At 40.4% G+C, this 17,324-nt stretch overlaps 1 protein-coding gene across 3 annotated transcripts in view; it reads right to left on the minus strand.

The window, feature by feature from the left end:
* Positions 1–17,324, minus strand: part of ZSWIM8 (zinc finger SWIM-type containing 8) — a 58,729-nt gene that overhangs the window by 13,168 nt on the left and 28,237 nt on the right. For all 3 annotated transcript variants that reach the window (XM_017806870.1, XM_017806869.1, XM_017806871.1), the window contains 11 exons: positions 16,035–16,142; positions 13,163–13,244; positions 11,275–11,395; positions 10,719–10,920; positions 9,661–9,836; positions 6,307–7,309; positions 5,127–5,258; positions 4,111–4,290; positions 2,667–2,850; positions 2,022–2,120; positions 989–1,113 (listed from right to left, as the gene is read on the minus strand). In XM_017806870.1, the coding sequence (XP_017662359.1) occupies positions 989–1,113; positions 2,022–2,120; positions 2,667–2,850; positions 4,111–4,290; positions 5,127–5,258; positions 6,307–7,309; positions 9,661–9,836; positions 10,719–10,920; positions 11,275–11,395; positions 13,163–13,244; positions 16,035–16,142 (2,412 nt within the window). The remainder of the gene's footprint in view (positions 1–988; positions 1,114–2,021; positions 2,121–2,666; positions 2,851–4,110; positions 4,291–5,126; positions 5,259–6,306; positions 7,310–9,660; positions 9,837–10,718; positions 10,921–11,274; positions 11,396–13,162; positions 13,245–16,034; positions 16,143–17,324) is intronic.

A 17,324-nucleotide genomic window follows, 5' to 3' on the forward strand; every position in this document is an offset into this window, starting at 1 on the left:
AAAACTCACAAAAATGAAGTAATTCTGGTACATCAGGGACAGAATGGAGCACTCTAAATTTAGTTCTGCCAGTCATCAGATGCTCTTGTTAAAATCACAAAAATTCTGTGCTTACCATTCAGAAAATCCTGTCATACACTACAGATAAACTGGCAAAGCCAGGAGAGAAATTGCCTTCTATGGCCTGCAGTAACATTTTCTTGTCTTAATTTATTATGTAATTGGGGAACAATGTGTGACCACATTTTACAGGTTTGTCCATTTCTACTCTTCATTTTCCACATGAAATGAATACCACAAATCTGACAAAGCATTTAGTTGCAGATGATTGATATCACAGTGTCCCTGTTATTCCCCAGATAAGAGTATAGCAGAAGTGTTCTCCTTTAGGAGACAGAAAGACACTAATAACATACTTCGTGCTATGTAGAAGAATTTTTGAACGTAAAAGATTAATAAAACCATTTCTGAAGCATCAGCAGTTTTCAATATTTTTTTCCTCCTTTGGGGTGGAAGAGTAGAGTTTTACCCTCTCCTTTGGATGAGAAATTAAGACACAGGTATACTGAAATAATGTATGAAAGAGGCGAGAGGTTAAGAAACAGAGGCTTTGCTAGATCATACTGTTCTGGAAGCCAATATCCCTGCAGCAAAACATAAGCAATCCCCAGACCACACGCAGACTGCACACTGAAAACCCTTGGGAAAGGACTTGTTTTAGTAGGTAAACAAAAGCAATAAAAGCAGTGACAACACATCTCCTGACTGGACCTTAAGAAAACTATGGAAAGAGTACCTCTCCAGGGCAATGCATACTGCACAATCAGATTTTGCATCAGTGAAAGAATATAAACACCACAGTATAGCCTGTAAAAAACATCAGTACGTGACACAGCAACTTATGCTCACTGGCTAAACCATTAAATCCATCAAAACCCAAACATAGTCTGCTTTCCATCTCTCTCTCCCCTTTCAAAGGGAAACTCACCTTCTTCAGCTTAGACTGATCATCCTTGTAAGTGATCATCAGGGCGAGTGCCAGATCCCCTTTCTCCCTTCGCGTGCCTTCACACAACAGAGGATGTTCCGCTTCGCTGACAGTTGTTTTCATACCTGCAGGCCAGAAAAGAGGGGATGAAGAGACAAGTGAGCCCATGGGACTACACTACATCCTGAGCACTATCTATTCCTCAGACTAATTTATTCACCTCACTGTTACAGGCAAAAGAACACTTTTTCCCCCCTATTTTTCTGTTAACTTCAGAAACAGGTCCTGAATAAACAGGAGCTGCCGTCTGCTACAACTGTCAGAACAACTGGATACTAATACGCCACAGGAAGAGTCCAGGCAAGCCTTAACCCTATCTTGAAGCAACCTTTCTGGTTTCTGCAGATGCTACAAGCCAGCATTCCCACACCGTAAATAACTCATTTTCCTCCTTTCCAAGATGAGGCAACAGAGAACAGGTCTTGTTTAATCCATTGTATTCCTTTTTGCATACTGCTTTAGAACAGGTATACAGTGGTGTCAACATAACATATATATATATATATATATATATAATCACTGCTTCGTTGTTGAAGCTGATAAGTGAACCAAGAATACACTACCATGCTGCAATCCTGAATTATATGATAATGTTTGAAAGCACTTCTGCTTAGTTAGTCTTTCACTAAGACTAACCTCTTTTGAAACAATTGCCTTTTGTTTTCTAAAACGGTCCATCTTCATTAAAGTCCAGGCAATACACATTCCATGGCAAAAGAGCAAGCAGAAAGCTAAAATTCATGTTACTACTTTAACATTCGGTTCTCATCCCATATTCCCCTTCCATTTTTCACAGCTTTGCAAAGACACCTCAGCCCTGGCATGTAGAATCCTTCTGCATCTGGTTCTGGCAAACTGTGCAAACACTTTCATTTCTGCACCAAACCGGAATGAACTACTAACTCTCACCATCAAAATGGTGCAGGATGAAGAACATGGATGAAGATAGACTTTTCTTGTAAAAGGTTCTTACCAAGAGCAGCAACAGCTGCCTCAAAACCAAGCTCTTCATCTCCAGGCATTTCATTATTCCAATTACGGCTTGGGGGTCTAGAGCCGGTAGGAGAAACCACTGAAAGAAGACAATATAGTATTCAGCTTCCAAACCTAAGACCTCAAAGCAAAAGACATTTCTGAGAGCTTTCTGAATTTGCAGACCTTCCTCTGGTCCTATTCCTAGCCTTGTATCAATTTCAAGATCACAGAACCTTATGGTTTTTTTTTTTTTCCATTTCTCTCTAACCTCAGAAGGCTCCAAACCAGGCAGGCATATTGTCAAGTCAGTCTTCTAATTCCAGGTTGTCGTGTTCTTTTTTAAATACTAGGATTTGTACTAGTTTCTTCTTACTATAAACAGCATAAGAGCAGCACAGTCAGTCATTTATAACTATTTTACAAACACACACAGAGTGCTGAAATGTGGTAAGTGTCCAGTTGTTTTCAAATGTAAGCAGAAGCAGAAACAGTTCCACTGGGGAACAAAGTACTTCTAAAGCAACATGGAGGGAAGCACAAGCAAAGAATATATATACAAAAGACAGTTTTCTCTTTGAAAATTCCTCAAGACCTAGCATCTCAGAATATGCCCTGCACACACTGAGGCCAAGGCAGTCAGTACCTGGAGTGCACAGGACATCAAATATAAAGCTTGCCAACATCAGAGGCAGGACAGGACGGTAATCACATAATGTCCCTTCTCGCAGTTCTTCAGCTCTTCCTCGAATAGTGTTCATCTCATTGGTGCCCAAGGGAATCTTTTTCAAGAGGGCTGCAATCTCAGATTCCTGATAAGCCAGCTTCACCTGGTAGTATCCACAAGGAAAAAGAAGAAGCTGTCAACAGCATAGGCCCTGTGGGCAGCTGACCATTTCTCCCTATACATAAAGTACAGCAATTGTTTTTATTGGATTATTAAATTATAGCAACTCTTAGCAGTTTAGCAATATTTACCATTCTCTCCGCAGTGAAAACAGGTTTTCAAATCTAATAACAGTCTTGCCTCATATTTATACACAAACTTTTTTGCTCTAATTATCAATCAGTTGTATACAGGAAAAAGGTATCAGCTTTCCTAAGAACATCAGCAGAAGCGCCTGACTGGACAAGTCAGTGGAAGAAAGGATGCTATGTCAAGTGATATACCAGTTGGAGACAACAGAGACTGATCAGCAGAAGGGGCACATGGTGGCAGCACACATGCCATCAGGATGAGGACATTTCACTACTTTGTTCCTGTATTCTCTCCATTCTTAGCATGTGAAAGTAATTGTTTCCTTTTAGGTAGCAAGTGACTGTCAATCTCACAATCTTCTGATCAGACCTTAAGAAGTACAGATAATTAGTGCAACAAGTGTAGTTGGTGGATATCTAGCAACAATACACACCTTGAGGGACTGAACAACATTGCAGTGAAAAGCAAGGTGGCTGTAAATCACACAGACTTAGTAAATCACACTAAGGTCTTATCCGGACACTTCATTTTTCTAAATGGGAATCTTAATAGCCATCAAGGAGTGTCCAAAATAATATGCTTCAACAGTGCATATCCTCACTTGCATGAGATATCAGCAAGAGGAACAATTTTCAAACATGTAACAATCACACCAATTCACCCTAGGGAATAAGTTTCAAACCATGTCACTAACACAAATATGGACAAATACGGGTATTTAGAGATGGTTTTCATTTCCCCAGATAAGTGAAGCAAACTGGGAACATATTTAAGATAAGAAGTAAACTGTTCTAATCAGAATAATATATTCATAAAAGATTTTGTACTCATTTAAATATTTTCAGGCCTATAGCTTCACGTGAAATCAAGGGTCTAAGCTTCCTATCAATGAAGGTAACAACAGATGAAGTGATGTTTCCAATCATTTTTCTGGCAGATCAACATGTGCTAATGGGATGTGCAACCAATTCATTTAGTCCCACTGCAATCAATTTTAAGGAAACATATAAAAGCATAACCAAGCTTTAGGAGAAATGTGAACCATGTGAGCAAATGCATTTCAGCAGAACAATGCTGTTTATGGATACTGCCTTTCTGAGATATTTCATACCTCCAGAGCCTTTGTAGAAGCAGGTGGTCTCTGCAGCTCCAGAGCAAACATTCCTATTTGGAAGGCCAGGTTGTGGTACTCCAGACGCTCACTCAACACAGTCAGCAGGAAAGCAGCTTTAGACAAGGTGTTTGTTGCCATCCATGTCTGCTTGCTGGTTGATACCTTGTTCTTTTTGCCCTGTTTGAGGAAGAATTTTTCACAGGACACTTTCCTAAACATTCTAAATGCTCTATGCTTGTCCCCCTGTTATTTGCAATAACTAACAGAGAGAAGAAAGAATAAAATACATTTAAATTTTATTCCCTTTGAGGAGGAATCTCAAATTCCAGTGGTCATTGCTGAACATAATTACTTTCCCTATATCACTCCAGCACAACACAGCGGAAGAGCTGGCCCATGATAAGACATGTCCACTATTGTACTGATGCTGTGCATGCCTGTCCCTTCCAAGGGAGCCCTTCCATACAACAAACACTGCTTAGTGTCACTACAAGTGAGTTTCCAGAAATTTATGCTTATTTCTTTCCTCTCCAACCCTCTTATCCTGAAACAGCAAAAGTACTAACATAACTTTTTATGGTTGCTGTATAACCTCATAGCACATGGTAGCACATATCTCTTAAACAAAATATCAACTGAAGCTGATGTTAAATACAGTGTTTTGTTCAATTGATTTAAAATAGATTCCTAAAAGAGCTGCAGCTTTTAACAGACAAACTAAGCTTGTCTCTGAAGCATAAGGAAAAGCGAAGCAGCTTTTAACTAATCTCAAGTTTCTGAAGACTTCAAGTCCCTGCTGAAAGGCCTCTTATTTTCTTTCTCCCTTTTATTCACAAACACACAGAGAGCAATAAGGCACAGTAATGACATCTAGAGTTCAATCCCGAGGAAGCATCAGTGAAAGGCCCCAAATCACAGCAAACGAGGAATGCCTGGGAATGCTGTTGTATCCACCCCACACATTCCTTCTAACTTTCTCTCTAACTCCAAAACTAGACAAGCTCTCTCTCTACCTTAGTTGGTGGCTGCTCCACTTTGAGATCTGGAGGGTTGGCCAGTAGGTCCCTGGCAAGCTCTACAGTTAAGCGGCAAGCTTCATTACTGTATCCATGTGCATACAAGGCCTCTGCACAGGCAAACAGGATCTGCAAGAAAGAAGAGATGGTCACATGCAAACCACACTCCCCCAGCCTGCAGTTAGCCTGCTCAAATCCACTTGTCACAAAGACTGCAAACACAATTCCTGATTAACGTCAGCAGCAGGTGTTCTCAGAGCCCTCCTTGCCTCCACCTTCCCCACCACTCCTTGAAGCACTTCCCTAAAACACCCTTTCTTCCGTGATTAAGTCTCATCCTCTCTCCACGTGCTATAAGAGATCAGAGAATAACTCAAAAAAACCCTAAAACCCAAACTGACTGACTATAAATATTTCATAGAATCATAGAATATTCTGACTTTGAAGGGACCCAGTAGGATCATCAAAGTTCAACTCCTAGCCCTACGCAGGAGACCCCAAGAATCACACAATGTGCCCGAGAGCGTTGTCCAAATGCTGCTTAACTCCGTCAGACTTGGGGAAATCTGTCACTTCCCTGGGGAATCTACTCCAGTGCCTGACCACCATCTGGGTGAAGAATCTAATGAGTGAAGAGTCCTAGTATCTAAACCTGCCCTGACACAACTTCATGCCATTTCCATTCAGCTGTTTGCTCATACAGGTGCAAGCTCTAAACATATTTTGAGGTTATTATAGGAATTTGACACAGTCTATTTAGACTGCCCCTCCTTTTCAGAGAATTTCTGCTTACATGGTAGGCTTTAAATTTTTCTTGCTCATTTTTAATTCCAGCTCAATTTTGCTGTTTCCAAGAGCATAAAAAAGCAAATTACATAAAAAGCACACACAGTTTTGTCTCTGTCTGTAAATCCTGGAGTGTGAGATGGGACTAGCTAAAACTGAGACACAATTGCAGTTAGCACAGAAACAGGAAGTCAAGCTTGTGGGAAACAGATATATGTTACCACTGCCTTAAGAATGTAGATACTTTATGATACAATGGGTTAAGAGGACATTATAATTAAGCACTTTAACAACATGGTGGGTTAAGTGTGACTGCTAGGAGGGTGGTGAGATCATGATTTATATAATACAGAAAACCACAAAACAGTGTTTTGAACTAGATTCAGCTCACCTCCATCCGGTTCTCTTGCTCCAGAGGCTTTATACCAGCAAATATATCCTGCTCCTCTTCATTTCCCCCTTCAACTTTGTCATCATCTTCCTTGGCTACCTCTTGTGGATTCAGATAGTACACCTGGTAATCATCTTCCTCTTCTCCATCATCCCCTCCCCCCACTGCACCATTCTCTCCCACTTCTTCTGGCTTCAGGCTCACACCACCAGTGTTCTCATCTGCAGAAGGCAGGTCATCATCACCACTACCCATCTCCCCCACAGGATCCTTGGGCGATTTCTTGGCCATGGAACTGCTCCTGACAGTGGGCTCAGGTCCCTCAGAGAAGTACACCCCACCATCCTCCTCAAAGGCATCCCTGTAGCTCCTGCTCAGTGGGCTTTCTGTAAAACTAAAGGTGTTGCTGGCTTCCGCCCCGAGTGCCAAGCTGCTGTCATCCAGGCTCATCTCTGCCAAGTCTGGCTCCAGAGAACTGTCTTCACTGCTCATGCGGCGTTTCCCACTATGTTTACTGGTCAAACCTTTGCTCACCGGCAACTTTGCTTTGCCCACTGCAGTCTTATACACAGCTTTATCCCCTTCTGCTGAGAGTCGTCTCAGAACCCTCTGTGGTGTTTCAGAGACAACCTTCCGCTTTCCAGTAAGTTCCTTTGGACGAACTGCTGGCTCCTGGGGAGAGGGCCGCAGCCCAGGCTGCAGACATGGTCCCCCGGGCTCCTGCCCATGGGTTCTACCAGCCTCACAGGCAGTTTCTGAACACTGCAACCGGCAGCTCCTGTGCTGGATGGCCTTTACCCAACAGAATGAGTTCTTCTTGTCAGTGCTGCTATATGTAATCCCAGGAATGGGATAAGCTTCCTCCCAGTTGAAGTAACAGGCTTCCACAGCTGGCTTGAAACCTTGGAAGAGCTTCTCCAGTGATTTCTTGTGCTGACCCCTCTTAACATTATCTATGACTTTCAGCTGCCACTGTCTGAGCTGTGAGCAAAGGTCCCTGCGCCTAAGAGAAGTAAGAGGATAGGTTAGGAAGCAGACACAAAAAGGACCTGCAACAAACTACTACTTAACACACAGAACACCTCCTTCCTTTGGCCAGAAACATCTTCTGCTGAATTAAGTATATGCAGCAGTAGTAAGAAGACAGGCTGAAAAAAGCGAACAGGTATATTAACAACCAAGTCCTAGACAGGTCCATAATATGGAAACAAAATGTGAACACTACCAACATGAAAGTACAATATAAACTGCAAGGTTTAAAATTAAATACTGTCTGCCCTGTTTGCTTATCTGCCCTAAATACGGTGTTAGAGATGTGAGCCTCAGCAGCCTGAGACCAGTGAGTACCATGGGGAATGGTTCTTGGAAACACCCATAAAACAGTTTGCAGCAGCTGTGAAACTACACTGTGAATAATTCTAGTCAAGACATTCACAAGTAGAACCTACACAGCCTATGCAGGAAAGCACACTGACAGATAGGACCACCTAATCTGCCTCCCAGACACTTACCTACCTCTTTACCCTGATGTGCCCATACAGAGCCCAACAATTTAATTTAGACAGTAGCAGGCTGTCCTCAGGAGAATAAACTGTTGTAAAACATAGGCACAGAACAAGCAAGACAACAATAATTGATGTTCAAATAACTTTGAGGAAGAATCAAGCTGGTAGGGCTATATAGCCTTAAATTACATAGCAGTTAGTCCCATGCCCCATATTGCTATGGGAAGAACAAAACAGTTCTGCATTTCCCAGCTCTAAATCTCACATAGGGCCTAGGCACATGAGCAAAATAGTCTAAATGGATTGATGATCTAATCCAAAGAGAGGAAAAGACACTTCTAGAAATTTCACCAGGTGTCTCAATCAACCGCCATTTTGTTTCTGCCACAGATTTCAGACATCTGAGGTACAATCCCAACACTTCAATCAAAGAACAAAAATTTAAAAAATGGGGTGCCCCAATTTAGGTGCAAAGGGCATTAGGACAAAAGGGACTAAACAAAATGGACTACTTATATTTGTCCACTCGAGAAAGTAATTAACAAGGGACCAGACTAGTAGGGCTTAATCAATGAGAAGATTTTCAGAAGGAAAAAGAAGGAGTGGGAACTACTCGGGAAAGGTAACATAAGGATGAGAGCCTGCAAAGTCTCCTTATGATTCACTGCAAAGTATAGGAAGGAAAAGTAGAAGAGGGTTCTTCTTGGAGACTATTCAAAAACCAAGAGAATAGGTAATCAAGCCAGAGCATTTCAATTATTCATTAGCTCAAGTAGGAGATCAGAGCAAATTTGAACTGTGTCAAATAACACAAATTAGAATATACATAGCACAGCTTCATACTTTATTAATGGCCAAAATCTTTTATGTTTTTTCTATGTGATTTGATTGATGTTTGAGTTTATTTTAAGTCTCATTCCCTGTTTCCTACAGTTTTTGATTTGTCTTCAACTCCTATATTTAGCTACTTCATATTGTAAAGTGTACACGACAGAAACTGCATCCATTTTAGTGTCCTTGATGTACCTTACATAGATAGGGCATTTTATTAATGTTACACAACAATTCACAGAAAGCAAATCCTGTTAATGTGTAATTGTATTGAAAATACCATCCTGTTTTCATTTGTTCTGAGAAACTTTTCCTGAGAATTTATAGCATATTACACTAATCAAATATATTTTACACACCACACTTTGTAGACAAGATGTACAAAACAAATTATTGCAATGTCAACCACAGTATCTCAATATGAGCTCTCAATTCCTCTTCTGCTATTCAACTGGTGCTAAATAAAGACGGCAGTGATTCACCAAGGCACAATATGGTTTAGAAATCTGCAGAAGCCACACAATTTTTTCTCAGACAATTGGAAACACTGAAAATCATACACTGGTGACACTGTTTACCAATGCACTGCAGAGAATAAACTCCCTCAGAGTTTTCATCTTGAAACACACAACAGTGAATGACTGGGCTAAACAGAAATCCATGAAAGTGCTGAATGGTTAAATATAGAAACCATTAAAATTAATTGGTAGCTGGTGCTATCACTCAAACAAATGTTCTCCACTGGGACATTACAATATAGAATTGCACCCGTACGTAAAAGAGGAGTCTCAGAAAACAAATCATTCAAACTACTTGATCTTGCTAAAAGTAAGCAGCAATAGCAATTAAAGTAATTACAGTGCTCTGAACCTTACATAGCACATAGTCCAGAAGGACTAATGGTTGAACAGGTAATGAGGTAATGATACAAACACTAGAAATCTACAGGATGAAACTCTTGAGTGTGCTTGAGTATCACAGAAATTAAAAAGAGACCAAATCTGATTCTGGGGCTCACCTCTGTGGACTAATAGTTGGGTCGAGGACAGCCAGCCTCCAAAGAACCACCATCTCATCACACATACTTGCACAAGCATGAGCAGCCACTTCTGACTGGCCATTGCTGCGTCCTGTGTGCCCACTGGCGCTGCTGTGTGACGCAGATGTTCGCACACTGTACCACCAGCCGGTTATCTGCAGGAGAAACACCTCAGTACAGCTGTGTTGTGGCCAACATCTCACCCCCTGTTCTCACTTAATCTCATAATCACAAGGAAATGGGATCTGTGGTTAGTACCATGTTTTCTTTTGACTCCAAAATAACTACAACCATTAAAGCAGTATTGGTTTGTGAGAACTAACGGCCTCAAAACTTCCCTGGTTAGAAGGCACATGCCCAAAGAACAAAACACTCACAGGAGGTTCACTTAGAGGCCTTCACACTTGGAGGGAAAAAGGGAACAAACGTGATAAATAAAGCATTCCCTCTTTCCTGATCAAAGTTGAGGTATGTGATGGAGCAACAAGGAAACTTACACAGCAATTTATATTACAGACTGAGATCAGTGTCTTGAACTGTCAAAGGAAACCTTTTTCCTAATATTATTTTAAAAAATATAAAAAGATTTACTACTTAAACGCACAGAAAGGTATCTTCCACAAAGACGACAAAAGAATCAGAGATTCTATCACACAACATATATGTTTAGATTTTATCAAAGTGACAGCTCATATGTGACATCCTTCGTTTAAAAAAAAACAACCCACAACATTAAAATAAATCACCTTCATTGGGTAAAAATTGAATCAAATATGCTGAACAAAAGAAATCAGACTCTACATATTCATGCCAGAAGGACTGAGGCATTTGGGGAATACAGTGTTATCAGGACATAATTAAATCAGAACAAGAGCAAACTGTGTCATCATTTTAGCGTGGAGAAACACATGCCCATAATGCATACAGACTATTAAAAGAATTGTATTCGATTGTATAGATGCATAGCACACCAGTCACTGGCTCTGCCCTGGTTCCCCAGAATTTCCCCCTGCTCCACAGCAAAGAGGTTTGAATACCTGCTCATAGTTGAGACACTGGTCAGTCAGAATCTCCAGCAAAGGAGCTGCATTGCTATCCCGTCTCTTAAACATCTCCCGCACAATGGAAAGCAAGTTCCAGATTCCTTCAGGTTCTCTTCCTCGCAGGGGACGCAGGAGACAGGCCCACTCAGCAGCAGCTGGTGGTTCCGTGGAAGACAGATACATTGAATTCACATCACTGCAGGTTAAACAGAAGAACAAGGATGAGAAAAAATTAAATCAAGCACAGTCATATAAAATCCTGAGTATAATCTACATGCAGAAATATATTTGCCCCTCCAATGGGACAGACATGCATAACCTAAAAGACTGAATGCATAATGAGCCTAAGAACACCACACAAGCAAAATATTGTGCAAATACAGTCTGTTCTACTGAAATAACACTAGACAGGCTACGAAGTTCAGAAGAGTGACTGTGAAACTGAGGATCCTTCAGCCCAAGTCATCACATAAGCCTACAGACTATATGGTGAATGGAGCTTACAGATTACATGAATATCACATTTTCCCTTTAATGGGAAACAGTTTACCTGAAAACAACAGGAGAGGGTCCACAGAATTTATGAAGGGTTTTCTTTATGTTGTCACTCAGAGTAGATTCATCTAAGTACCAGGTGCTTTGATCTGATGCAGAGGGTCCAGCAGTGGGATCTTACAAAAGAAAAACACAGGTACAGTTTGCAGGCTTTGAATATATTTTACTCTGTATGTTCAACTACAGAGTTTACAGGGAGTACACAGGCAGTGCTACTCAGTTTATTTCACCTGTTGCTGAACACCCAACTCAGAACTACCTTAAAATGCTACCATAACGTTACCTTCAGCGCTGACAACGCTAAATTAGGAGATATGTCTGGCATGCTGAAAGGCAGCACTACAACCTGTGAGATCAGGAGAAATTCAGGGACTGTGCCAACAGAACCCTCACCAAGTTCATTGAGAAAAGTGTACATTTCTGTATCTGGGACAGAAAACCCCATGCACCAGTACAACGGAAAACCAAATGGCTGAGTATCTGATAGGGTTTGGTGATTATGGCAGATGCCAACCTCAACAAAAATCAATGGCAAACTTTAACTGAAAACACAAAACAGAAAAAAAGATCTGCAAACTGGGCTATATTAAGAAAAGCACAGCTAGCAGACTTAAGGAACTTAGTTCATCCCCTCTGCCTGGCACTGGTCAAGTTATATCTGGGATATTGTATCCATTTTTGGGTCTCCCAGTCCAGAAATGATGCTGAGAAACCAGACAGTGTAGGGAAGTGATTGTCCCCCTGTACTTGGCACTGGTGAGGCTGCACCTTGAGTACTGTGTCCAGTTCTGGGCCCCTCAGTTCAGGAAAGACATTGTGGTGCTGGAGTGAGTCCAGAGATGGGCAACAGATCTGGGGAATGGTGTATAGGGTAAGTCCAATGAGGAGCAACTGAGGGAGCTGGGGTTGTTTAGCCTGGAGAAGAGGAGGCTCAGGGGAGATCCTATCACTCTCTACAACTACCTGAAAGGAGGTTGTAGCCAGGTAGGGGTTGGCCTCTTCTCCCAGGCAACCAGCGACAGGACAAGAGGACACAGCACAAGCTGCACCAGGTGAGGTTTAGGTTGGACATTAGGAGGAATTTCTTCACAGAAAGAGTGATTAACCATTGGAATGGGCTGCTCAGGAAGATGGACTCACTGCCCCTGAAGGTTTTTAAGAAAAGACTGCACATGGCACTTAGTGCCATGGTCTAGTTGACAAGGTGATGTTTCGTTAGAGGTTGGACTCGATGATCTGAGTCTTTTCCAACTTAACTGATTCTGTGATCTAGTGAAAGGGGTATCAAGATAGTTGGGGGCAAAGAGCACATGACCTATGAGATCAGACTGAGGAAGATGGGTTAATTTCATCTAAAATAGAGAGGGTCAGAGTGATCATTAATCAAAAACATAATGCAGACAAACTCTTCTTTGTATTAGAAGAGGATAAAAAAAGGGTATTCATACAGGACACTAGGAAAAAATTCTTGACCAAAAGAGTAATGCAGCACTAAAACAGGAATACTCTAATATCTCTGGTAACCAAGACTTAGCTAAACTAGCCCAAGTCACAGCTAACCAAATCTAGTGTTGCAAACAGTCCTGTTTCAAGTAGGAATTTGGAGAGGTCCCCTCCAATCAACATTTCCAGGAGTCTATAATTAATACCGAATTATAAAGAAAAACACTTTGTTAGAAAGGTGCATTGCCTGATGCTCCCTTCCTCTGCCAACACTCTGAGGCATCCATTACACCAGCAATTGCCTGTACTCATCCCTTTTCCTTAATCTTCACCTGCAATTCAAGCTACAAGGTAACAGATCAGTTCAGAAACCTGAAGCAGTGGAAATACATCCACAGTAATCTGTAACACAGATTACTGAAATAAGACACATTAGTTACCTGGGGCTCCACACACTGTGTTGATGGCAGTAGACTGAGAAGACAGCAGCTCATCCAGCAAGCGCTGAGCTGTTGGAAGAATCTGAAAACACGAAGTAGACTTTCAATATACACAGTATTTCTTATCCTGATACACCCAGTTAAAGATCATTACTGATCACTCAGGTAATTTCAGAAGTATCGAATACACGGTGCTACGTTTTCAGAAAGGACGACAGAGGGTGCTAAAGATCACACGACGGCAACCAGCTGTCACACCTCTCTTTTCTCAAAGCCAAGACCTATGCACGGCTCACTTTCTGCAGTCACACTCTTAAGTAAACAAAAGCATCACAGATTACTAGCTCCTTTCTCATTTCTTGAGGAATAAGAGCCCACAAAAAATGATACTGCAGCTAATTTTGAGAAGTAGGTAGGGAAGTCACTGCTGTCAAGGTCACTGCTTTCCTGCACTTAGAAAGTTTTTTATTTCTTGTTCCTAAATCATTTCTCTAAAACCCAAGCTAATAGAAGCAAGGGAGCAAACTATAAAATACATTCACACATAACTTTTTGGGCAGACTTTAGCTTATTTACCATCCTGTTAGCAAAGGGACTCAACAATAAGCTAAAGCAATTTCAGCACCAAACTAATCACAGCTTCTGGACAGCTCAGAGCATAAGCAGAGAAGGCTCACACCTGACTGTAAAATCCTGTGTAGATATACCCTTAACATGCTATTCTTGAAAGAAAAATGCACAATAGAAAGAGCTTTTTCCCAAACTAGATCTGGGCTGCACCTTAGCAGCCCATTTAGCCTTTAGCATGTACACTTACAACAGGTAAATTTTTAATCCATGTAGTTTGGATTTAAATGACTTGGAACAGAATATCTGACAACCCTCACCTCTCTCCACACATCAGCTGAGGTAAAGCAAGTGACCTATATTTGCAAATAATACAGATCCATCTCAAACAAATGGAAGATAAAATGCTTCAGAAGGATATTTTACATTTTAATCACCTGAAGAAACACACTCAGCATTAAGCTATCCTTGTACCTCTTTTCCACTACTACATATTTTAAGACATCACAAAGCAGAAAAGTCACAGGTCTAGGCAATATCACGCCTTTAAGTTCAAGTATCAGCGACCTGCAGTGACACTGCTTCAGGCATTTTTGCCAAGATTTTCATATTTAATAGGAATAGGAGTACTGGCTTCATAAGGGGAAACAGCTTTTGGGCAAAGAACTAGGTAAGCTGCTCAGAATCACTGTCATTTTCATAGCTACACTAAACACTTTCTACAGAGATTTTGAAAAACATCTTACCTAGCTGCATTTCTACAGACTACCATCCCCCTACACTTGAAAGTAATTCAGCATTATATTACCGTACAATGTTCACAAACCGGAAATAAAGATAAAATAGAATCATGTGTACAGCCTACTCTAATTCTATATCATGTAGTCAAAATATGGTGTCCCAAGGTATCAGAGTATCTATCTCCACCCAGAAATCTTGAAGACAGGGAATAAGACTGTTGGAAGAGTTTTGGGGTGTGTCTTGCCTTTTTCAAAGGAATTACACAACACGGGTTAAGACATATCTGCCAATAAAACCCAAACTTTTCTGTTGGGCAGCATCCATCAGATTATGTGGCAAATAGCAAAAATTAATTAATTAAGATGTTCCTGGTGCACAGCTGGTACACATGACCAAAGGAGAAATAAACCTTGCAGAAAGGAGCAGACACAAAATATTTGAAAGCATACTATTGACATGCCATTCAGGAAACAGCTACCACCACTACTAGCCTTTCAAAGCTCTCCTCCATTAAGCACTAGACTATGTGACATTAAGGTCAGAGTCTTTACCGAGAGAAGAAAAGCTTTGCCTGTTACATAATGCAGCAAAAAGCACATGCCATTGGTGCTCATCTCTCAGCAACAAGAAAGCAGTATTTTTATTTCAGTTTCATATCATACAATTCCTCTATTTCTTCTCCTAAGAAGATTAGTATTTCTGTAGGAAATTTAGAGGACATTTTAGAAATAGAATGTCTTAGTGTCCCAAGCACAGCACCATAATATGAATTTTAGGCACATGCTGACAGTAATCTAACTCCTATTTAAGAGGAGTGCATTATGAATGCACTACTGAAATGTGACAGATACCCATGCAGGTCAGTTTTTCTCAATCTCCTTTAGTTGAACTTAGCATTAAAAAGCTGCCGAGCCCTTATATTTTTAAAGCAGACATTTCACAATCACTTGGGTATTCCTGTGCATTTTGTGCAAACATTTTAGGCAGATGATATTAATGACCTGACCTTGAACAACACAGATATTTAAGGAATAAGACAGCAGACTTTGCCTTTGACAAACAAGAGTTCATGTCCATTACTTTCCAAATGATTCCTACGAATCACCAAGAAGCCACACTGGGGTAAGTCGAAAGGTCACCAGTTGGGTGCATTAGAAAGTGCCCATTTAAGACATATACAATACCTTCCCTGGGCAGTCTTCTCCATTTAGCTAATCAAATACACAAAAAAAGAAACAACCTGATTAGGGTTGACCTAAGTTTTCCAGGACCATGCATTTATTTATTGTGTTTGATCTTCCACAAGTTCAGCACATATTCATGCTGATATGAATAGCCACCACTCTGTCCTTTTAAGACACTTTTAATCTTTTACTTGGCAACAGACAATTGTCAAATAACAGAACAGCAAACCTGAAAAGAGCAAGAATTGAATGCCTTCCCAGCAGCTCAAATTGAATAGCACGACTGGTTATCTTGCAACAAAAGACATCATATAAATTGACCCAGAATAAAGATAACTGAATTTAACAAAAATTCAGTCACATCAGTTGTCTCCACTTACCTGTTGTGGAAGTTCACTGATTAGGTACTGAGCAAATTTTTGCAATTGGTCTCTTTGTAGTCGAGACAAAGACTCAGAAACAGGTGCTCGTAAGCATACTGCAGATGCCTGAAGAAAGAAAACGAGATACAAACCACCATTAACAGGGCAGACTTAACAAAGCTGTGTCCACCAAAAGGATAAAGTGTCATGAACAGTAGCTATGTTGATGCATATCATGCTTGGTCTTGATGGCCAATTTTTTTTTTCCTCTCTGAAATTAAGTGGTGTGTTGCAGATAAGATGCAAACAAGCTGTTTTGGCTTCATAAAAGCTGTTTTTAAGAGGTTTTTTTCAAGGAAACTGCTTTAACAGCTGTGCTTAAGATCTGTTGTTGCTAGCAATTGCACAAATACTGGCAGAGATTTCACAAACAAACCTCTAAAATAGGACATTATTCCTTAAGCTTCTGGCAAACCAACCAGCTCTGTCGGAGACTGTTTCACAGAATCACAACCACCTCATTTTTTTAATTCAGTATTAAAATCGATCTCTTCTTATATCTAAAACCAACTTAGATTAAAAAAACCCACCATCACTAGTTTCTTTCTTTTTCACTTTATAGAACAAAAATGCCCTACTTAAAATTTAAACTGTAAACAGGCAAGAGCAGTTTGATAATAAAGATATTTCTCATATTGTCTTGTCTACATAGAGCAATATACCACGGCTCTTAAATTGCTAATGTCAGCAGGGAGTTTATGCAAACATGGAAATCCTTTCACTATCATTTTTCAGGTAAAGAAAGGATTGGAAGGAAAAGAATGATTTTTTCTTACACAGGGTCCAAACTTCCCAACTGTAAATAATATAAATGAAAATTTGTTTTTTATCATCACTCTCCATACCCACCTTTTAAAACTCAAACTAATAATTCAAAGCAGAACCCTTTTTTTGCTAACTCTCTAGTCCTAAGTACAGAAAGTATACCGATATTCTGATGATTTCACAAGAGTATCAATTTAAGCCAATTACAATTGTCCATTGTGAAATATTAAGCTTCAGCAGGTTATTAGCACTTATTTAAGAATCTGGAGTTTTATAGCATGTTAGCTATAAAATGTTCTGTGACAGCAGAAAATCTGTTCCTTCAGTCACCAAAGCTTAATCCTTCCTTAAGACAGAAGAAATTAAACTGTATGCAAGATTGAACCCTCAACTGGTGTATTTCATGTTGATTCTACACATTTTCAACTGAATCTGGCTGGGGTATAAAATGCCTACTTTTTGCTCTACAGAAGGCCACACAGA

Source organism: Lepidothrix coronata, unplaced genomic scaffold (genome assembly GCF_001604755.1).
Source record: "Lepidothrix coronata isolate B3197 unplaced genomic scaffold, Lepidothrix_coronata-1.0 Scaffold17, whole genome shotgun sequence".
NCBI lineage: Eukaryota > Metazoa > Chordata > Aves > Passeriformes > Pipridae > Lepidothrix > Lepidothrix coronata.